This window comes from Lipotes vexillifer, unplaced genomic scaffold (assembly GCF_000442215.2).
Source record: "Lipotes vexillifer unplaced genomic scaffold, Lipotes_vexillifer_v1.1 scaffold738, whole genome shotgun sequence".
Classification (NCBI taxonomy): Eukaryota; Metazoa; Chordata; class Mammalia; order Artiodactyla; family Lipotidae; genus Lipotes; species Lipotes vexillifer.
In genome coordinates, this window is record NW_006769699.1 from 2,213,612 (window position 1) to 2,238,262 (window position 24,651).

The 24,651-nt window shown below is 38.9% G+C and overlaps 1 protein-coding gene across 1 annotated transcript; it reads left to right on the top strand.

Annotated features, from left to right (window-relative positions):
• Nucleotides 1-6,215: 6,215 nt before the first annotated feature.
• LOC103088318 (DNA topoisomerase I, mitochondrial-like) lies at nt 6,216-23,585 on the top strand. Its single transcript, XM_082930839.1, is given in 6 exon segments — nt 6,216-6,281; nt 7,527-7,583; nt 22,331-23,104; nt 23,106-23,313; nt 23,316-23,536; nt 23,538-23,585. Coding segments are annotated over 6 exon segments (1,374 nt in total).
• Nucleotides 23,586-24,651: the final 1,066 nt, after the last annotated feature.

Consider the following 24,651-nt stretch of genomic DNA (forward strand, 5'->3'; position numbering starts at 1 on the left):
AAGTTACATCAAGAAATATCAATTATTGGAGGGCATTCAAGATGGCAAAGGAGTTTGCTGTCTGCAACTGACTAGTTTCTGATTTTTATGTTTATCTTAGTATAGATTTTATGCTTCTTGTCATTGGTAGATTTATTGGTTTGTTTGCGCTCTTCTGTTTATAATTACTTAAAATTTTTCTTTCAATTTTTTTTTATTTTAATAACTTTATTTTATTTATTTTTCTTTCTTTTTTTCCTCCCTTTTCTTCTGAGCCGTGTGGCTGACAGGGTCTTGGTGCTCCAGCCGGGTGTCAGAGTGAGCCTCTGAGGTGGGAGAGCCGAGTTCAGGACATTGGTCCACCAGAGACCTCCTGGCCCCATGTAATATCAATTGGCGACAGCTCTCCCAGAGATCTCCATCTCAACGCTAAGACCCAGCTCCACTCAACGACCAGCAAGCTCCAGTGCTGGACACCCCATGCCAAACAACTAGCAAGACAAGACCCCAACCCCACCCATTAGCAGAGAGGCTGCCTAAAATCATAATAAGTTCAGACACTGAAAAACACACCACCAGATGCGGTCTTGCCCACCAGAAAGACAAGATCCAGCCTCATCCACCAGAACACAATCACCAGTCCCCTCAACCAGGAAACCTACACAACCCACTGAACCAACCTTGCTCACTGGGGGCAGACGCCAAGAACAACAGGAACTATGAACCTGCAGCCTGCAAAAAGGAGACCCCAAACACAGTTAAGCAAAATGAGAAGACAGAGAAATATGCAGCAGATGAAGGAGCAAAGTAAAAATCCACCAAACCAAACAAATGCAGAGAAAATAGAAGTCTACCCTAAAAATAATTCAGAGTAATGATAGTAAAGATGATCCAAAATCTTGGAAATAGAATGGAGAAAATACAAGAAACACTTAACAAGGATCTAGAAGAACTAAAGAGCAAACAAACAATGATGAGCAACACAATAAATGAAATTTAAAATTCTCTAGAAGGAATCCATAGCAGAATAACTGAGACAGAAGAATGAATAAATGACCTGGAAGATAAAATAGTGGAAATAACTACCACAGAGTGGAATAACGAAAAAAGAATGAAAAGAATCGAGGACAGTCTCAGAGACCTCTGGGACACATTAAAAGCACTGACATTCGAATTGTAGGGGTCCCAGAAGAAGAAGAGAAAAAGGGACTGAGAAAATATTTGAAGAGATAATAGTTGAACAATTCCCTAATATAGGAAAGGAAACAGTCAATCAAGTCCAGGAAGCACAGAGAGTCGTATACAGCATAAATCCAAGGAGAAACATGCCAGGACACATATTAATCAAAGTATCAAAAATTAAATACAAAGAAAAAATACTAAAAGCAGCAATGGAACAGCAACAAATAACATACAAGGGAATCCCCATAAGGTTAACAGCTGATCTTTCAGCAGAAACTCTGCAAGCCAGAAGGGAGTGGCAAGACATATTTAAAGTGATGAAAGGGAAAAAACTACAACCAAGATTGCCCAGCAAGGATCTCATTCAGATTCGATGGAGAAATTAAAACCTTTACACACAGGCAAAAGCTAAGAGAATTCAGCACCACCAAACCAGCTTTACAACAAATGCTAAAGGAACTTCTCTAGGCAGGAAACACAACAGAAGGAAAAGACCTACAATAACAAACAAAACTCAAGAAAATGGTAACAGGAATGTACATATCAATAATTACCTTAAATGTAAATGAATTAAATGTTCCGACCAAAAGACATAGACTGGCTGAATGGATACAAAAACAAGACTTGTATATATGCTGTCTACAAGAGATTCACTTCAGACCATAGGGACATATACAGACTGAAAGTGAGGAGATGGAAAAAGATATTCAATGCAAACGGAAATCAAAAGAAAGGTGGAGTAACAATTCTCATATCAGACAAAATAGACTTTAAAACAAAGACTATTACAAGAGACAAAGAAGGACACTACATAATGATCAAGGGATCAATCCAAGAAGACATAACAATTGTAAATATTTATGCACCCAACATAGGAGCACCTCAATACATAAGGTAAATGCTAACAGCCATAAAATGGGAAATTGACAGTAACACAATCATAGTAGGGGACTTTAACACCTCACTTTCACCAATGGACAGATCATCCAAAATGAAAATAAATAAGGAAACACAAGCTTTAAATGATACATTAAACAAGATGGACTTAACTGATATTTATGAGACAGTCCATCCCAAAACATCAGAACACACTTTCTTCTCAAGTGCTCATGGAACATTTTCCAAGATAGATCATATCTTGGGTCACAAATCAAGCCTTGGTAAATTTAAGAAAATTGAGATCATAGCAAGTATCTTTTCTGATCACAATGTTATGAGACTAGATATCAATTACAGGAAAAAATCTGTAAACAGTACAAACACATGGAGGCTAAACAATACACTACTAAATAACCAAGAGATCACTGAAGAAATCAAAGAGGAAATAAAAAATACCTAGAAACAAATGTCAATGAAAACACGACGACCCAAAACCTATGGGATGCAGCAAAAGCAGTTGTTAGAGGGAAGTTTATAGCAATGCAATCCTACCTCAAGAAACAAGAAAAATCTCAAATAAATAACCTAAATTTACACCTAAAGCAATTAGAGAAAGAAGAGGAACAACAAGAAAAAAAAAGAACTCTGATTTTACTTCACGCCTCTCTGGCTCTTGAAACCCCTCTCTGGCTCTTGAACAGTGGATTTGACTGATTTCAGAGCTGCTACAAGTGGAGCTCACCTCTGCAATTAAACAGATTCCCAGAATCTCAGCCTGGGAAATGAAATTTGCTCAAGGCAAAGATCCAAGTTTTCATTCTGCTTGAGTGGAAGAGCCAGATTCAAAGAGAAAAATGGCGGCATTGAGGACAGAAGACAGAACTCCATTTCACCGGAGTCTGTTTTAGCAGTTAATTTCTTCTCAAGAGGGACATTAAGTCTTTTTACCTAGCAGACAGACTCTAGCTGTTTAAACCCAGTGTGGGCTAGTGGAATGATTAGATTTTTGCATTAGTCATAGAAAGACAAGGTGTGTATTATTTTCCCCTGCTTTTCGTCGTGAGATATGGACAATCCTTCCACTGAGTATTTGCTTAACCAGGTCATAGGAATTCTTAATTCATAAAGAGGAAGAAACAACATCTGGAAACCAGGACCAGTGCATTTTAGACATTTGCAGGTGTTTCTGGACAACAGGAGACACTTGTCTACCTGCTCTGTACTTCACCAGTATCTTTGCTCACTTTGATCCATCCTCCTGGCCAGCATTCACCATCGGCTCGGAAACGAAGTCTGTGACAAAGAATTATTGTGAATTTTTTTCTTTCAGAAGAAGATGGTGCATTTATATAGGCTGTAAAATTGGCATTTGTTTGTATTTAATAAGCTTCAAACTTATAATAATTCAAACAATGCCCTGTGAAAATAATTGGAAATAAATCATTTAATAAATTTTTAGATTTTTACTTATATTTAAACTTGCCAATAACTTAAAGGGATTGTGGATTCAAGGAATGTCCTACAATGTCCTCACTCTTGCTTCCATACTAATTTTTCATGTGGAAACACATTTTAATATTTCTGATACATTATTATGATTGTAGAGCCTTATTGAGAACTGTTAATTTTTCACTCACCTCATTTTGTTAACTATTGTCCACTTATATTTGGGTTCAAATTTATGCTGTACTGGAAGAAATACAACTTATATTCTGGGACTAGAAATACCTAGCCCCAATCAGGTTTGTGACCCTGAGTATAACCTTGGTGTAGAGTCGATACAGCCCAGTGCCTAGTCATAGTGTTTAATGCCTAAAAACACATTGGAGCACAGAGAATCATTAGTAGATACTTGCTGAATGGACCTCTCCACCCCTCCCAGGCCAGAATTCAGTGGAAAAATTGTAACCACGTTTTCCCTACTTAGAGGAAAGATAGTCTGGCCCATATTCCAGGAAAAGATGTTGAAGAAGGTGTCAGGAAAACAGTGGTGACACTTTGTAAAATGAGAACCCATTTTTGAATGTTAGAAGTAAGAAAATGAGTTTCAATGAAAAGGTGATATTGTATCATTATTACAAGTTTTATAGCTTAAAAAATGCAACTCACTCAATTACAATATTATGTTAGTACCAAGAGGGCTTTACTTACTTTGATAAAACTCAGAAATGGTCATAAGTAAAAGGTGATATTCTTTTTAAAATGTCACGGATGCTGCATTTTCTGTATTCACTACTTTTGACACCAGGGGTAGTGAATGTGTGTGAATCTTGCATCCTCACCATCTGTACCTCTTGGTGTGTTGTTTCTAAATGAAGTTATCAAGAACAGAGAGGTTTTCTAAGGGTCCTTTGTTGAAGAAAGATGTTCACCTCATAGAAAATAAGGAAATATCTCCTTTACAGATGCATGGGCCCATTCTGAGATTTATAAAGCATTCATGGCTATAAAAATCTATAAAGCATTAAGAGGCAAAACTCTTTTTGGTTAGTAGCTTATTAAGTCTTGGCTTCTACACACCCTCTTGAGATATTTGCAATATAGTTGTTCATCTTGTGTCAACACACAAAACTTCACTTCATTCCTACTAGGTCCATTCATAGCACCACTCCTTGTGACCCAAGACAATTTTGAGACTGAAATGGTTGGACTTTCATTTATATATGATCAAATAAATAAGATTCTCATGTAACACGTTTCAGGCTGTCTCTTGATTTCCTTTCCAAGTAGGCATGTGGTTTTCAGTTTGGCTGCATGTCAGTCTTGAAGGGGAGTATTCATAAGAGTCGTGTCTCTCCTTGGCTCCTGACCTAAGCAGGGTATGTCAGAGGAACAGTGCAATGGAGCACTTGAGGCAGGGTGGCTTTTTAGAACATTATTTAACTTTGGTTGTTGGTGCAACAAGCTCATCAGAGACTGCTATTTCCAGCTGCACTGCAAGCTGTCCCACCGTTTAATTCTCTGCTTATTTTTTTTAGAAATCCTCCAACCAAGCACCTCAGTCATGTGCCAAAGTATGAGGATGACTTCACACCTCAGCTAATTCACATCTTCAAGGAGAGAAAACAATTTGCAACTGAATCCAGCCCCACTCATACCACCCAACAAATCCCTTTTGCTCGTGAGCCACCCCGGGGACTCTGCAGCAGACACAGAATTGTCAAGAAAAGTAGATAGGTTAGGATATGCAAATACAATATGCTACGTATGTATTGATTTGTCTATTGACATTATGTTTAGAGAGAGGTTTTATACAACTCATGGGTTAAATCAAATCTTGTGTTACAAAGCACCTGAATAGAAAGATGATGCATATTTATCACTTATGTTGTATGATATAGTCAACTCAGATATGAACATAATGGAAATACCTTTACCATCCCTATATTCATTAACCCCTGTCATTGCCGTGTTAACTTTTCAAAGATATCGGAATCAATGTTATTAGTCTTAGCTGATGCTAGTAATTAAAGATATCCTTAAATAAAATGTCCTGTCAGAAAAATATAAATATTTATCAAGCACTCAATACAGAACAGGGGGGACTTCCCTGGTGGTGCAGTGGTTAAGAATCTGCCTGCCAGTGCAGGGGACACGGGTTCAAGGCCTAGTCTGGGAAAATCCCACATGCCGTGGAGCAACTAAGCCTGTGCACCACAACTACTGAGCCTGTGCTCTAGAGCCCGCGAGCCACAACTACTGAGCCCGTGTGCCACAACTATTGAAGCCCGCACACCTAGATCCCATGCTCCGCAACAAGAGAAGCCACCTCAATGAGAAACCCACGCACAGCAATGAAGTGTAGCCCCTGCTTGACACAACTAGAGAAAGCCTGTGCACAGCAACGAAGACCCAACACAGCCAAAAAAAAAAACAGAGACTAATCTAGATTTTGAAGATAGAGCAGAAGGCAAGACAAGCAGAATCTTGGATTTCATAGAGTTTGGGTTCCTCTTGCTCTCTCTCTCTCTCTCTCTCTCTCTGTATATGTGTATAGGTTAGTAAACTGATAAGTAAATCTTTATGTATAAAATTAGATACTGGAAAGTGCTATCCAGAGAATTAAAATTGGATTATGTGACAGGGAGTAACACTGTTTACTTTAGATTGGGTGGTCAGGGAAGGGGTTTTTGTGGACACATTTAAGCTCATTTAGACAAGAAGGAGCCAGGAGCATGACGATCTGGACCTGGATCTGGAAGAACATTTTGGGTGGTGAGGACGAGTATAAAAGCCCCAAGGTAGGAGCAAACTTGGCTTCTTCAAAGAGCAGATGAAAAGCAGAAGTGTCTGGAGAGTAGCAGGTGATGGGAAGAGTGAGGGCGGGAAGAGGAGGAAGAAAGGGACATGAAACAAACATTGACCAGGAGTGTGTGGATAGAAGAAGCAGAATTTGGTAAAAATGATGATTTAGCACCATACTGTTTTCGCATTGCAGCTCACTATATTTACCTATTCACGTGCAGATGAATAGAATAAAAATATTTTCTTGATTTTTGCAGTATGAATCATTTTCTCATCTTGCTTTACACCCCGACAAAGTATTTTTTGGAATTAGGGGTCTTGCTGACTTTTTCTTAAATCCCCATTGTGCCATGATCATCTTTAATGTAGGTGAAATGGCAGAGAATTTGGATTTGGAAAAAATAGTTTCCTTATAGAGTTGAAGTCTTTTTAATCCTGGGAAATGACATGGTGTGCTGGTGTCAAAGGATGCCTTTTCAGAAACTTGTTTCCCCGTCTCTCTTTTTCTCCCCAGTGGTTTCTATTTCTTAGTCCCTCTGCTCCGTACGAGTGATGGTATCACCACAGGTGCTCTGTTGCTGACACAGGATAGATCTCCCTGGGTAGCAGTGCTGAGTGACTCCCTTTCTTGACTCATTCAAAACAAGACAGGTTGTATAAACCCACTTGAGAATACATCCTGTAGGAAACAAGATTACCTGATCATTTGTTGCATCTCTATTTTCTGCTTTTCCACAAATGGCTGGTAACATGGGCAGTCACAGTGATGGACTCCACTTTTTTAATGTATATATTATGTATCATACATACTCTTTGGTTTGGGTTTCTCAGGGAGTGAGAATTATAGTTTTTTTTTTAATTGTTTTGATGTTTTGGGATTTTGTAGCCAAGAGTTCAAGTGACAGATGTAATATTAGTTTTCTGGATAACTGTGCAGGAACAAACAGAAGAATGCCAGACAACAGAAGGGGCTCAAACCACACATATAGGTCAATGTTAGGTGTAGCTTCAACTGAGTTTACACATATATTTTAAAACTCATATTTTAAAACACATATTTAAAAATTGTTTAAAACTCAAACAGTCCTCCAAAGCTTATCTTTCAAAAGAGCAGTCTTCTGTCTACCCCTTCAAACCCCTGTATCTTGCTTCCCAGAAGCAAAACCATCTTCACTTTTAACTGATTCTTCTTATACCTCAGTATTCCTCAATAAATGTCGAGTTTTGATATTCTGTTTTAGGTCGCCATTATGAAAGAAGATGATTTGGCTTATCTACACAAACTCTTTGCTACAAAAGTATGTCCATTCCCCCATCTTACCAAGAAAAGCATATTATATTGAAAATTTTGCTTAAATCAACATCCAGTGTTTACAGTTATGACTGTAGATAGTGTTCAAGGCTGAGGCAAACATCCATCCTTGTATGCTATGATTATATTTCAAGGCTACTATTTTCTTCTTAGAATTAAAACGTCTTTAAAAAAAAACAGTTGACTAATCTATGACAAGGTAGGCAAGAATATACAATGGAGAAAGACAGTCTCTTCGGCAAATGGTGCTGGGAAAACTGGACAGCTACACGTAAAAGAATGAAATTAGAACACCTAACACCATACACAAAAATAAACTAAAAATGTTTTAAAGACCTAAATGTAAGACTGGACGCTATTAAACGCTTAGAGGAAAACATAGGAAGGACACTCTTTGACATAAATCACAGCAAGATCTTTTTTGACCCACCTCCTAGAGTAATGGAAATAAAAACAAAAATAAACGAATGGCACCTAATGAAACTTAAAAGCTTTTGCACAGCAAAGGAAATCATAAACAAGATGAAAAGACAGCCCTCCAAATGGGAGAAAATATTTGCAAATGAAGCAAAAGAGAAGGGATTGATCTCTAAAATATACAAATAGCTGAGGCAGCTCAATATCTAAAAAACAAACAACCCAATCCAAAAATGGGTGGAAGACCTAAATAGACATTTCTCCAAAGAAAACATACAGATGGCCAAGAGTTACGTGAAAAGCTGCTCACCATCACTAATTATTAGAGAAATGTAAATCAAAACTACAATGAGATATCACCTCACACCAGTCAGAATGGCCGTCATCAAAAAATCTACAAACAATAAATGCTAGAGGGGGTGTGGAGACAAGGGAACCCTCTTGCACTATTGGTGGGAATGTAAATTGATACAGCCATTTTGGAGAACAGTATGGAACTTCCTTAAAAAACTAAAAATAGGGCTTCCCTGGTGGCGCAGTGGTTGAGAGTCTGCCTGCCAATGCAGGGGACACGGGTTTGAGCCCTGGTCTGGGAAGATGCCACATGCCGCGAAGCAACTAGGCCCATGAGCCACAACTACTGAGCCTGCCCTTGTGGAGCTTGTGCTCCGCAACAAGAGAGGCTGCGACAGTGAGAGGTCCGCACACTGTGATGAAGAGTGGCCCCCGCTCACCACAACTAGAGAAAGCCCTCGCACAGAAACAAAGACCCAACACAGCCAAAAATAAATAAATAAATACAATTTAAAAAAGAAATCCTGAATGCTAAAAATAACTTTAAAAAAAAAACAACTAAAAATAGAGCTACCATATGATCCAGCAATCCCACTTCTGGGCATATACCCTGAGAAAACCATAATTCAAAAACACACATGCATCCCAGTGTTCATTGCAGCACTATTTACAATAGCCAGGACATGGAAGGAACCTAAGTGTCCATTGACAGATGAATGGATAAAGAAGATGTGGTGCATATATACAATGGAATATTACTCGGCCATAAAAAGGAATGAAATAGGGTCATTTTTAGAGACATGGATGGATCTAGAGAGTGTCATACAGAGTGAAGTAAGTCAGAAAGAGAAAAAAATATTGTATATTAATGCATATATGTGGAATCTAGAAAAATGGTACAGATGAACCAGTTTGCAAGGCAGAAATAGAGACACAGATATAGAGAACAAAGGTATGGACACCAAGTGGGGAAGTGGGGTAGGAAGAATTGGGAGATTGGGATTGACATATATACACTAATATGTTTAAAATAGATAACTAATGAGAACCTGCTGTATAGCACAGGGAACTTGACTCAGTGCTCTGTGGTGACCTAAATGGGAAGTAAATCCAAAAAAGAGGGGATATATGTATACATATAGCTGATTCACTTCGCTGTGCAGCAGACATTAACGCAACATTGCAAAACAACAATACCCCAATTTTAAAAAAATACACATATATGTATAATTCAAATAAATAAAAAATAAATATTAGAGACTAAATAAAAAACCCGTTGATTATGTTTTATTTCCTTTATTTCTTTCATAAAAAAATTTCAGGCATTCAGATTTTTTCAGCTATTGAGCATAATGGAACAAATATCCATGTATACATCACCCCATTTAAGAAGTAAAACCTCATAAATACCGCTGAAGTCATGGATAAACTATTTTTTGATCACATTTCCCTCGCTGCTCATTAGAGGTAAACACTATAAATTTTTTCGTTATTTGTTAGTCTCAAGAAGTGTGTACAGTTTTACTCTATATGTATAAAACCCTAAGCAATATATTACATATTTTTAACTTTGTATAATTGCATCATACTGTATGTATTTTGGTAAATCTTGCTTTTCCCCATCAATGGGTCTTTGGGATTTCTAATGCATGTAAGTGTAACAAATTTTTTTTATTATATAAATATCCCATCATGTGTCTATACACACAATGTGTTTATTTATTCCCATTTTTCTGATTAGCATTTAGTTTGTACTTAGAATTTAACTATAAAAATACTGCCCCAAGTCTTTTAGTGCGTGCCTCCTTTCCCACAAAGACAGGAATCTTTATAGTATTTATACCTAGAAATAGGATTGATGGGTCTTGGGGCATCCTCTTTCAGTTTTAATAGATAATGCCAAATATCTCCCCTGAGTATTTAAGACAGTTTATAACCCCATTAGTGCTGTAAAAATTTTCTAATTGATTCTTATCTTTACCTACACTTGGTGTACTCAAACTTTTTAATTTTTTGCCAGTCTGTTGAATCTGAAATGTTTCTTATGTTCTTTTATTTTGCATTTTTCCAATTATTACTGAGAATCTCTCTTCCTAGGTTTATTGGCCATCGGATTTTTTCATCTGTGAATTTGCCTATTTGCAGGTCTCGTTTGCCTTCTATTTATTAATTCTTCATATATTTTGGATTTTAATTACCTCTTACTTTTAAACTTTGCAAATGTACTTGACCATGCTATAATTTATCCATTAATTTTTTATGTCTTTTGATATTTGACCATTTCTAAGTTTAAAATAGTTGAATTTGTTCATCTTTTCCCTATGATTTGCATTTTTTTCTGTCTTGTATGAGAAATCTCTTCTTACACTAAGGTCATAAAGATAATCTATATTTTCTTCTGAATTTCTATGAGTTTGTTTACAAGATCTTTATTCTACCTGGGATTGATCTTTTTGTACATTGCAAGGTTAGGGTATAATTTTATCTTTCCTATATGGATAGTCATGGTCCTGGAACTGTACTTTCTGTAGCCCATCATTTCCTGACTGATCTGCAAGGGCATCTCATCAAGCTCCTAGAAGAAAACATAGGGAAAAAGATTGTGAACAGTAGCCCTGGCAATAATTTCTTGAATATGACATCAAAAGCACATCAACAAAAGCAAAAATTGACGAGAGAGACTAAATAAAAATAAAAAGCTTTTGCACAGCCAAGGAAACAATCAAAAACAGCAACAGCAATGCAATGTACAGATTGGAAGAAAATATCTGCAAACCATATATCTGATAAGAAACTCATACAATGTAATAGTAAGAAAACAAATAACCCAATTAAAAAATGGACAAAAGAACATAGACATTTCTCCAAAGAAGCCATATAAAAACAGATATATGAAAAGGCACTCAATATTACCAATCATCAGGAAATGCAAACTCAAACCACAATGAGATATTATCTTACACATTTTAGGTTGGCTTTTATTAAAGAAAAAATATTTAAAATGTTGGCGAGGGAACCCTTGTGCACTGTTGATAGGAATGTAAAGTGGCACAGCTGCTATGGAAAACGGTAAGGAAGTTCCTCAACAAACTAAAAGCAGAACCATCATGTGATCCAGCAATACCATTTCTGAGAGTATGTCCAAAGGAATTGACATCAGGATATCGACGAGAAACATACGTTCCCACGTTCATTGATGAATTGTTCCCAATAGCCAAGGCATGGAAGCAACCTAAATGTTGAATGAGTGGGAAAAGAAAATGTTTTTTTCATATACATACCATAAAATGTAATTTAACCTTAAAAAAGAAGGAAATTCTGCCATTTCCAATGACACAGATGAACCTGGAGGATACAATGCTGAATGAAATAAGCCAGACACAGAAATACAAAGACTGTGTGATACCACTTACATGATGAATCTAAAATTGTCAAATCCATGGAAGCAAAGTGTGGTATGGTGATTGCCAGAGGGGAGAGGAAAATGGGGAAATATTAGTCAAAGGGTACAAAATTTCATTTATACCCGATGAATAAGTCTTAGAGATTTGTACAGCATAGAGTCTTTAGCTAACAATACTGCACTGTACATTTAAGAATTTACTGTGGGTAGATCTTATGTTCTGTGCTTTAGTCACAAAATACTAATAGTATTAATAATTATGGTAGAAGAAAGAGGAGGATGAGAAAAAGGAGGAAAAGGGAGAAGGAGAAGTAAGAGGGTTTGAGGAGATTTCAGGAGGTGATGGATAGGTTTTATGGCATAGATTGTGGTGATGGGTCCATGGGTGTTTATTTATCTCCAAACTCATCAAATTGTGTATATTAATTGTGTACAACTTTTTGTTTATCAAAAAAAGAAAAGGAAATAAAATTTCTTGTGAAATATGCTTTCTTATAATAGTATTATAATTAAGGATATATATATATATATATATATATATGTTACATACAATAATCGTAAATATATTGTACCGAGGTCATTTCCCATTTTATTTTGTGGATATTTCATTGGTTGTCTATCTGAGACAGGAAGCATAAGAAATATATGATTTTAATGTGCTTAAATATTAGCGGAATTAAGTTCATTACACAAAGTGAAAAGCATTTGTATGTAGCTGTGTTTTGTAACCTTTGTTTATGAGAAAGATATTGGTCAGTACCATAATCTCTTGGGGAGAATATCCTTTAGGAGTAATATGAAGAACACCTCTTTTAAAAAGCTAATACATTTAGGGCTTCCCTGGTGGCGCGGTGGTTAGGAGTCCGCCTGCCGATGCAGGGGACGCGGGTTCGTGCCCCGGTCCGGGAGGATCCCACATGCTGCGGAGCGGCTGGGCCCATGAGCCATGGCCGCTGAGCCTGCGCGTCCGGAACCTGTGCTCCGCGGCGGGAGAGGCCACAGCAGTGAGGGGCCCACGTACCGAAAAAAAAAAAAAAAAACCTAATACATTTAAACATCTCAAGGTCCCACTTTATAATCAAAATAGAAAGTGTCAAAAAAGTAGTGGAAAAATAATGGCTGGGTTCTTCATAGTCAGAGCTGTGAAGAAAATCTCAGGAGTTTATCCTAGATGATCACCTCTGTTTTACAGATCTAGGTAGTTAAAATAATTGTGATAACTCTAGGTGAATATCTCTACATTTAGGTGCTTACTGGAAATGAGCCTTTTAATCTGCTAGAGGAACACCTCTTCTGGCATCCAGAGCCTCAGCTCATGAGCTGCAGGTACCCTTAGCTGCATCCAGGGTCAGAAGGTGGGAGCGGGGGGCACTTCATCAGATTTCCTTGAATATATATTCCAGTTTCATAAAAGACATTTTAAATAATTCCTTTTGATGAAAATTTAGGTCTTGAGAAAAAAAGCAATTTCTTCTTTCTTGTTCAGTGAATTTCACAGATAGACTTGTCTGCCCTTTGGACTATAACATTTGAACCAAACTAATGATTCTCATGGCTTAAGCCTCTAAAAGTTAGGAATAGTGACTTTTCCTTTTCTCGTTAGTGATCTTTAGGTATACCAGTCCACTGTTCCAATGAATACAAAAAAATGTAAGTAGGAAAAATAACTAGGAAACAGGATTTCATAAATAATATTAGGACCTCTCAGTAAGAAAAAAAAAATAATACTTAGTGGGAAAAAACAGAGAAGAAGAGAAATGAGGCTGTAGCTAAATAAATATTTCGAGCCTCGAGGAGGAAAAGCTAAGGCTAGTCAATTTTCTAAAAAGCAATCTGAGTACATAATCCTAGCAAAAAGTGTTAACAGGAGGTGGATGAATGTTTACAAATATAAAAGGAAACATATGTCCTATGAAGGAATGTGAGCACCACTTAGCAATTTCACAGCGCTTTTCATCTTCAAAGAATTTTGCATGTTAACTAATTAATCCTTCCAACACCCTTGTGACGTAAACGTGACAAACAAGGACAGAAGTGAATCTCAAATGACTAATTTACCAAGCTCACTGGTTGAGGAAGAATTATGAAAGCATGCCAGTTACTAATGAGGAAGATCCTAGGTAGGGATTTTATACAGGATACTGTGTGTGTGTGTGTGTGTGTGTGTGTGTGTGTGTGTGTGTGTACTTTCCAAAATTTGTTTACAGAAATATAGAGCAAATGACAGAATTTGAAAGAAAGAATTTATCACCCCTTGAGCTCAGTTTATGCTGGACTAGTGTGGACTTCTCAAATAATCCAAATTTAAACCATGAATATTAGCAGCAGTTTGCTATTTGCTTTTTATGCATGGAGTTGATGCATTATTTAGACAATGAGAACCAACTATCTGAAACTTCAGTGGTTTAAAGGGAGTTACACTTGTTAGGGGGTTATTTTCTGCCCAATTCTGTAACATGTAATCTATCAACACATATTCTTTCTTGTTATTCAAACACCAGGACAAGAATGCAAGGCCCAACTAAATGAGAGATCTGACAATTTTAGGCTCTTACTTGCCAACCACTTATTTTCGAAACTTATAACTGAGGCTTTGGTTAGTTTTCTAAAGATCTAAGTCTGTTTCCTTTTTCTCTGCCTGCCTGTGTAATACCGTCTACTATTACCCTGTTGTGACAGCAATATATCTTTCCCCAAACTTGCAGAAGGGAATAGCGGAGCTCATGACCACCCTGGAATGATAATTGCCGTGCCGTGCTGTTGGCACCCTGAGGTGACGGTGGCAGGGAGTCACATTATCCACTTACAACCACAGCCATTCCATTCCAGCTTCACGGGATAACAGAGCGAGTCTCACTGATTACAAATCTGCTAACATAGGCACTAGCCTTCATTCCTCTTATTGATGATAAAATTTCATTGTGGGCATTATTAGCCTTACTGTGTTGCTCTTAAAATTTTTACTATGACCTTCCAAAAAGTACTGATCCACAAATGCTAAATGGCTAAATATTTCCAAAAGGGAAACCTGACTGCCTTTTCTGCACCACAGCTATAAAATTTTCCTTCCAACAAATCAAGACTGGAGGGTACAAAAGGGCTGAGCATTACCCTTCTCTTTCTCAGTGTTAGTTCCAAACTATTATGTGAGTTTCTCTCTCTTCCCTTCCTCCCTTCTTCCTTTCCCCCTCAAATAAGCATAGATTTTCACCTCAGTCCATCATTTCCTTGTATCTGGGAAGTAAAAGTCACGTTGATTATTGGCCAAGGTTTTCAAATGTGGTGCAAAGTTGTAGAGACTATTGATTTAGTCATTCAATTACCAAATATTTCTTGAGTACTTACTATATGCTAGTCACCATTTTAGTCACTAGTGATACAAGAAAGAAGAAAAGTTCCTGCCCACAAAGACATAGCACTTACTAAGGAGGCTGACACTGGACCCCTCAAAATGAAGAGCCATCCTCTTCTATTTGGTCATAAAATTCAATCATTATACTACATTCCAATCACTGAGATACATTCTGTTGTTTGAAATTTCTACCTGCATTTTTGTTTTGCTGCTACCTGGGATCATTTTCCTTCTGCCTGAAGAAAAACTTTTTTTTTTTTTTTTTTTTTTTGCCATCCTCTTCTATTTGGTCATAAAATTCAATCATTATACTACATTCCAATCACTGAGATACATTCTGTTGTTTGAAATTTCTACCTGCATTTTTGTTTTGCTGCTACCTGGGATCATTTTCCTTCTGCCTGAAGAAAAACTTTTTTTTTTTTTTTTTTAGTCTCAGTGTACTGGCAACAAATTCTCTGTTTTTGTATGTATTCAAATATCTTTAATTTTTTTGAAGTTTTTTTTTCTAGATATAGAATTCTGGTTTGGCAGTTGCTTTCTTTTTATTACATTAAAGATACTCCATTGTCTTCTTGATTTCATATTCTATTGAGACATCAGCTGTATGTCATTATTGCTCCTTTAAAGACAGTATTTTTCTTTGAATGTTTTTACTATTTTCTTTTGTCTCTGATTTTCAGTAATTTTTCTATGCTGTGACTAGTTGTGGGGGTTTTGTGGGAGGGTGGGTGTGTGTGGTTATCCTGCTTGAGGTCCACAGCTTTTCTAAGATCTGTATCTTGATTTTTTGGTCAGGTTTTGGAAATCCATTCTCTTCAAATATTTTTTTCCATTATTCCCTCTCTATTCTTCTGAGCCTTTAATTATGTAGATTATAGTTTTTATCCATGTCATATAAATATAGATAGAGACAGATAAATATATAAATAGATTTGTATATAGAGGGAGGCTTGTCCAGAAATACACAAATACGTATGCTCATTTCTGTATTATTCTTTCTTTTGCTTTGGTATCTATGCTTCAGACTGTGTTTTCATCCTTTTTCTCTTGATGAGTTCACTAATCCTCTCATGTTCTATATCAATCTCCTCATTAAGCACATCTATCAAAGTCTAAATTTCAGTTTATCACATTGTGAACTCTAGAATTTTTATTTATTCTCTAATAGATTCCAATTCTCTAGTAAAATGTTCTACTCTGTCATCCGTTTTGGAAAAAATATTCAATATAGCCGTTTTAAAGTCCAACTTCGATAAGTTTAATAACTTGGCTAAATGAGAGTTTATTTCTAGTGTTTTCTCTTGGCCATGATTCCTGGGATGTCTAGTGGATTTTTAATTAAATGACAGCCATTGTGTGGGTTCTGGAGGTTACTGTCTTTTTTTCCAAGTAGGTTTACTCTAACCTATCCTAGAACCATACAGTAGGGTCAGATGACATTAATCGGATCAGGAATTGGATTTACTCAAGGCTAGGTTGCAGTTTTTGATGGCTAGGTCAAGCCCTGGCTGTTCCACACTCCTAGGGTATAAACTTCCACCATTCCCACTGAGATTCCAAAGTATTTGCTAGGATCCCTCTCCACTGTTATTCCCAGACCCTCATTTCTGCATCTTGAGCATGGTGCTTTTTAGTCAGTGGAAAATGAGAATATTCTAAAATTTTAAAATACTTTGTCTTTGGGAGTGTCGTTATCAGAACTCCATATGGGGTAGATAAAGGGAGCCCAATTAGGAAGTTACGGTAATAGTTTGGTTATGAGCTAATGGAGCCTGATACAGGGAGTTGGCAGTAGGAATATGTATATGAAAGGCTGCATATGTAAGCTTTTGTGAAAGAAGAATGGGAGAGTGAACTTGTTGATTATGTGAAGCGTGATGTGTTAAAGCTTCTTCAAGATTTCGAGTCTACAGACCTGAGATATATTCCATGGACCACAGGAAAAATGAAATTGTAACTGAAAGAGAATTTAGAGATGGAAATACATATTTGAGGGTAATACACACATAGGAGGTGATTAAAGACTTGGTTAAGAACATACAGAAGAGGAAGAGAACAGGATGGGGAACAGAATCAGAGTGATCACATACATTGGGGGACGAACCTGGTGACAGCTCAGTTCTCTCTTCGCTTAACCAAGATGTGCCCCTTAATATCTAAGGCACAATCGCATCAAAGGAAAACATTTTGCATTTAAGCGTAGACAGAGCTTAGTGTTCACAGTGGGCTGGAGATGAAGTAAAACATGAAATAATTTTATGATTTCTGGTCTTTATCTCTTCTCGTGTCAGGAGAACTAAAAACTCTATCAGCACAAATCTAGAGACTCTCAGTCCTACATTGTTAATGAAAGATGTAGTTAACTCTTTATCCCTTTCAGGGTTGAAATTACGAAAACAACTTGCTGCAAAGTATACATGGGATTCTTAACTCCAGGAGAGTTTAGGCTACTGGAGGGGAGCAAAGGGACGGTTGTCGGTGTTGAAAGTAAATATGCTCTGTGTCAAAATGCACTGTGGAGCCAGTGGTATGTGATAAGATATGGAGGCTGGCTTTGCAACTCTCTTTGTAAGTGCTAGGATTGGGGTTTTAATAATATAACAGTTCTTCGGGCTTTCTGACGAGGAAGGCTTGAAAGCATGCAGCACTGCGGCAGGCTTATCAGTCAACTTCCAGGACAAATACAGAAAGAATGCTCTATGTTCATCTTCAGGCAATACATTGTCAGTTAAAATTACAGAGAAAAACTAACCTTAGTGATCTTTGCAGCATTTAGTAATTTAAGAGCACACTGGAGTTGGAGTCCATCATTTGAATTAAAAGTAGTGAATTTGGTTGGGTCTTTTGGTAATTTTTCACAGTTCTATAGCTGACACTGATAGGTAATGTTTTGGCAGAAAAAAAAGAAGACAAGGGGGAAATATGTACTTGAAATATATACTTTGTGACTTCTCTCTGCGCCCTGTAAATGTAAATATATATGTCTCCATATAGTTTTAATCCCCCGATAAGAGCAGAGATTTATGGGTGTTTAACTTTGCTTAACAGTTGTGTCCATAAAACCCAGCCTGAGAAAGTTCATAGGCTACTATATTTGAAGACGTAGACTTTTCTTTTTTTTTCTTTTTTAAAAAAATTTTATTGAAGTGTAGTTGATTTACAATGTTGTGTTAATTTCTGCTGTACAGCAAAGTGATTCAGTTATGTGTGTGTATATATATATATATATATATTCTTTTTCATATTCTTTTCTGCTATGGTTTATTGCAGGATATTGAATATAGTTCCCGGTGCTATACAGTAGGACCTTGTTGTTTATCCATCCTGTATATACTAGTTTTCATCTGCTCATCCCAAATTCCCAATCCTTTCCTCCACCACACCCTCTCCCCCTTGGCAACCACAAGTCTGTTCTCTATGTCTGTGAGTCTGTTTCTGTTTCATAGATAAGTTCATTTGTGTCATATTTTAGATTCCACATATAAGTGATATCATTATGGTATTTGTCTCTCTTCCTGACTTACTTCACTTAGTAGGATAATCTCTACGTCCATCCATGTTGCTGCAATTGGCATTATTTCATTCTTTTTGATGGCTGAGTAATATTTCATTGTGTATATATGTACCACACGAAGATGTAGATTTTCAAAAACCTTCTCATCTTCACTATTTCTCAGTCCTTCATTTATCTTCCATTCATAGCTGAATGTGAATGTTCTTATGAATTTCAAAGCAGGCAGGGGCAAAGGCAGCCAAACTTGTGCTACCCTGAATGACAGCCTGGAAACGTCAGCTCCCTTTTCATCTTTTATCTTTGCGATCACAGGTTGGCAGGTCATACCAATCAGTCTAGAGCAGTGATCCTCACCTTGGCAGCAATACTTTACTGTGGAGTTTTTAAAAGTACAGATGCCTGCATCTGTACAGAGGTTCTGGTTTAATCAGTCTGAGCTGCAGCCTAGATTTTTAAAACTCCCCAGATAGTTATAAAGCACAACCTAGAAGAACGCTCAGGAAATTCAATTCCCTAAAGTAACTCTTATAATTAACTTCTTAGAAAACCTTGCCTGGATTTTCATCTCATAAATAATACTTAATCTTTATGGTTCTGTACATAGGTATTGGCTAAACTTATTCAAATATGAATTCAGTGTGCATTTGGGAGTGGGAGTATAAAAAACACATACCCTATTTTATAGGCATTACAGGTAAATTTGCCAGATTTAGCAAATAAAAACAGAGAATGTACAGTTATATTTGAATTTTGGGTAAACAGTGAATAATTCTTTTTGTACAAGTATGTCTCAAAAAATACTTAGGGCGTGCTTATACTAAAAAAATTATTTGTTGTTTATTTGAAATTCAAATGAAGCTGTGTCCTGCTTTTTATCTGGCAGCCCTAATTACAGGACATGCAGAAAATGTTTAGCTGTTCCATTTTAATCAAAGCATTTTTGTTGACTTGTAACCAATCACCTACGAAACCATTTTATATTGGTCTAATCACAGTTAAGACACCCAGAACAAGCAATCTAGCCAGTGTGGCTGAACCATTTAACCCAATTCACTAAGCCTCTTGGCCTACTTATTCATTTAAAACACTCACTTTGTCTAAGAGATTTATAGACGAGATCAATTTTAATTTCCTTTACCCCTGGAGTACACAGTTTGTAATTACTCCAACAGAGATTTATCAGCTTTCTAATACAGTTCTGGGGTAAGACCTGCGTGCCGAGGGGGTTCACTTCTACTCCAGCCTAAGTTGTCTGAACTGTCTTAATCTGTAGACCAATTTTCTCTACAGCCCCCTAAGGAAGGAACTTGTTGATTTTGGCAGTGTTTACCTTTCCTACAAACAAATTCAACATTTTCCAGACCGGCTGGCTCTTAAAAGTCACGTGAGAGCTGGGGAAAAACTGCCTAGAGTATGCTTCAGAATTCCTCCCTCCCCCATATTCTAGGAAAAGCTTTATGTTCCTCACAGCTGCTGGAAGATAATCTACAGAGTCAGGATTATTTAGAATCTGTGGAGAAGGCTGTACAGTTCCCTGAGTTCAGTTCTCTTCTAGAAAGAGAGTAAAAGAATCTGTCAGAAAAAAAGATGAAATGTTCCAGCCTTCATGAATGATAATGTGGACTTCCACATGGAGAAAAGGGAAAGGAACTGATTTGATGTTTGTTTTCTCATAAAGGTGAAATGTTTAAAAGTGTCATGTTCCACCTAGAGCAATAACATGTAGTATGTCGGGTGCTTGCGTGTTGTTACTGGCTTTCACTGAGTATTGTCACTCATCTTTGCTTTGGGCAGCTTGAATGGTCTAGTGTTGTGTCTTTGCATCTTTTTCATTAGTGAAGGTCATCACCCCCTTTCCACCTCCCCAGGTACCTCCAGCCATCCCTCTCTGTCTCTTAGACCAAAACCCATTTTGCATCATGTGTCAGCAGAGTAAACTTTCTTCCATGAAGGAGTCTTCCTTGGCAGGCACTAAATGAAGGCTGGTGTCACTATAATCAAGACAGTCCAATCTATGTTTTGCAAAAAGAAAGTGCATTCGAGTTTCCTCACATCTGCCGTTTATGTATAAAAATTTTCAGATTTCATTGAATATTGTCCTAAGTCTGTGTGTGATGTGCTAGAGACTGTAATTCTGTTCAACAAAATTATCTTGATCTTGGGCTTCCCTGGTGGCGCAGTGGTTGAGAGTCCGCCTGCCGATGCCTGCAGGGGATACGGGTTCGTGCCCCGCCGCGGAGCGGCTGGGCCCGTGAGCCATGGCCGCTGAGCCTGCGCGTCCGGAGCCTGTGCTCCACAGCGGGAGAGGCCACAGAGGTGAGAGGCCCGCGCACTGCCAAAAAAAAAAAAAAAAAAAAAAAAAAAATTATCTTGATCTGGAAAGTGTAATTTACATTTATTTCCCCTTGATGTAGTTCAGTGTTATCTCTGGTGAACTGAGAGCTATTGATCTATTTAACAAATTATTTTTTTCCTCCAAGTAATAACTTCATTGTTTTCGATGCTTAAAAACCAGAGAGTTCATGTCTCTGGCTCTCAGAGTTTTTCCTCGCCCCTGCCACAGACCTCATCGCAGCCAGGACCTACCACCTTTGTTCGAGATCTCTTCCTGCCAGCTTCCACTTGCGGTGTCCTGTGGGAATGCACCTTTGCCCCAATGTGTTTCTTGTCTCTTCTGTTTTCTCTTGGTCTGTTCTTTTTTTTTTTCCCAAGTTCAAGTTCAGCGCCCTCTATCAGATGTCTCTTACAATGTAGACCAACTTTTTGGGGTGTGTTAAGACTCTCCGCGCCTTTTTTCCTATTCCTGCTCTTATTCTCTAATTTTGCACTGAAATGGGTATTTCCTTTCTCCTCCATGTGTCTTCTTTGTTGGATTAATTTCTTTCCTTCTTCAATACCTCCTCCTTACTCAGAAGGGTTGTTAACAATGAAATTTACTGTTCTAATTCTTTGGCTTATTTTTTGCCATTCAGGCCAGGTCCTGGCACTTCTTAGCTTCTGTCACCTAGATTAGATTGATTACAGGGAGAGGAAGGTAACTGATTGGCAATTCACTACTTGGGCTGTTCTAAATGTTGGAACCAAGCCTGTAACACTTTGATTTAATGCTTCAGAAAGAACTTGAATCTTGGCCAAACTCACCAATTATTTGGCTTCAATGTACAAACCTGAGCTGCATTTAGCTTCCACTCCTGTCCCCTGGGTCCTGGAGTGGAATCTCTGGGTGAAAGCAGAGCTGGTCTGTGCTTGGGGCTCAGCGTGGCTGCTTGCCATGGTTTGCAGTAAAGGCAGAGGTGGGAATGGGAAAAGGAAAGGTGTACAGTCTCCTCAGACGCTTTCTCAGAATCCCTCATCCTGTTCTTAAACAAAGCCTTATAGGCACTGAAAGTTTCAGATTTTTAGTTTTTAAATTATTGGTCGTGGAAGTTAGGTAAGCTCTTTAGTACACGCCATGTTTTTTGGCCATTCTTTGGAAGCATAGTACTCGATACAGGTTTGAGCTTTTGTGCTTGTTTGATACTAGTTGATACAATAAGTGCTTCAATATCACACAGAAATGAAAGCTGCGTTTCCCTTGCCACTCCTGAAAACTCTACCGTGGCCCTCTACTGTGTGTATTCAGGAACTTAGAGTTTAGAATCAATCCTCAGATCCCACAGAACCCCTAACTTCAGATATTGTCACAGTGTTTCCTATGGTATAACGACACTTTTCCCACATGGAAAATGCACTGGGCTGACTCTGGCAAAGAGCTGTATCTTAGACGGGCACCGAGAGAAGATCGGCAATTTCAAGGCCGAGCCCCCTGGGTTGTTCCGGGGCCGCAGCGACCACCCCAACATGGGGATGCTGAAGAGGAGGGTCCCGCCGGAGGACGTGCTCATCAACTGCAGCAGGTACTCCGAAGTACCCGAGCCTCCGGTAGGTCGCCGGTGGAAGGAGGTGCGGTGCGACCGCACGGTCACGTGGCTGGCGGCGTGGACAGAGAACGTGCAGAGCTCCATCAAGTACATCATGCTGAACCCCAGCTCCAAGCCGAAGGGGGAGAGAGACTGGGAGAACTATGAAGTGGCTCGGCGCTTGAAAGGAGTCGGGGGCGATATCCGTTCTCAGTACCGGGCAGACTGGAAGTCCCGAGAAATGAAGGCGAGACGACGCGCTGTGGCCCTTTATTTCATCGACAAGCCGGCGCTGCGAGCCGGGCACGCGACGGAGGAGGGCGAGGCGGCTGACACGGTGGGCGGCTGCTCCCTCCGCGTGGAACACGTCCAGCTGCACCCAGAGGCCGGTGGCTACCTGTACGTCGTGGAATTCGACTTCCTGGGACAGGACTCGATCCGCTACTGCAACAGAGTGCAGGTGGAGAAGCTGGTGTACGAGAATCTGCAGCTGTTCATGGAGAACAAAGGCCCTGGGGATGAGCTCTTTGACAGACTGACCACCGCCAGTCTGAGCAAGCACCTGCAGGACCTGATGGATGGCCTGACGGCCCGGGTGTTCCGGACCTGCAACGCCGGCCTCACCCTTGCAGGGCCAGCTGAGAGCACTGACCAGAGCTGGAGACAGGGTAGCCGCTAAGTTTCTGTCTTACAACCCAGCAAATCGGGCCGTTGCCCATCAGCGGGCAACTCCCAAGACCTTCGGGAAGTCGATGCAGACTCTTCGGTGGAAGACTGCGGTGAGGAAGGGTCAGGTGGCCGAGGCCAAGGCACAGCTGAGGAAGGCAGGGGCCGACCGCAAGTCCAGAGGGGCAGCAGGCCCAAGAGCTTTCCAGAGAAGAGACGACGGCTGCTGGAGAGACTGAGCATTATGCAGGCCACAGACAAGGAAGAGAGCAAGCAGGTGGCCCTGGGCATGTCCAAGCTCAACTCCCTGGACCCCCGGATCAGTGTCGCCTGGTGTAAGAGGTTTGGGGTGCCCGTGGAAAAGATCTACAGCAAGACACAGAGGGAGAAGGGAGACACAGAGGGCCCTCGACATGGCCGGCAAAGACCCTGAATTCTAAATGAGCATCTCTGTGCCTCGTTGGAACTTTTTTTTTTTTTTCACCATTAAAGCAGATCGGGGAATTTTGTACAAAACAAAACAAAACAAAGAGCTGTCTCAGAAGGCACACATCAGGTCCCTGCAAACTCAGGGAGCCCGCCCTCTCATTGGTGCCTGTCTGAGGCCACAGATTTCCATGCTGCCAGACAAGTCAGTGGGGACATTCTGGCAGCTTGACAGTGATTTTTATGTGGAAGGATGTTAAGAGCCTCCCAGATGCAATTCAATCAGACCAGGAACCATATTAGACAATTCTTGCAAATCTATTCTAATGTAAAGGAGACTAGGTGGCTGTTCACTCCTTATCATTATTTTTGTAACACTTGATCTAAGTCAAAAGTTGAAGAAAAGACTTTGCCCCTTCCTACTCTCCTCGCACCTTCATGGCCTTTGTTCCAACAAAATGACATTGATTTAGGATCCATTAGATTAACCAGTTGCTTCTCAGACAAACTAAAAGTAATGCCGAGCTGATTTTACAATCTATTGGTTTCCAAACAAGTTTGACAAAACCCATGAATTTCCATGGAGAAACTCAACTTCTCTGTGTAGATGCTTTGACCTGTACACAGAAGCTGGCTCTTTGTAACCAATAGCCTTGTAATATTTGAAGGTTTAAAAAGTCTGCCCAAATGTGGGGAAAAGTTAAGCATCAATTTAAAACACTAGTGAAAATTTTGAGCTCACTTAAAAAAGCGTATTTTGAGCACAAGGTAAAGAAACATTTATATATTATGTACATAATACACAAAATAGTGAAACCCTGTAGAAACTACAGGTAGACATTTAGGCATCAAGAATTTTGATTTATTTGTTAAGAAATGCAAGACTCAGCGTGGAAATGCACACGTTTAGTTGAATGCACATGTTTAGGAAATGCACATGTTTGGTTGACATGTGTTCTACGAATGTAAATGTTGGACATGGTATGGTAATGTCAGGGCAGCCACAGGAGGAAATAAGAATGGGGCTCAGAAGGAAGAGTTGATTATACACACAGGTCCTAGAGAGCCACCACATGAGAT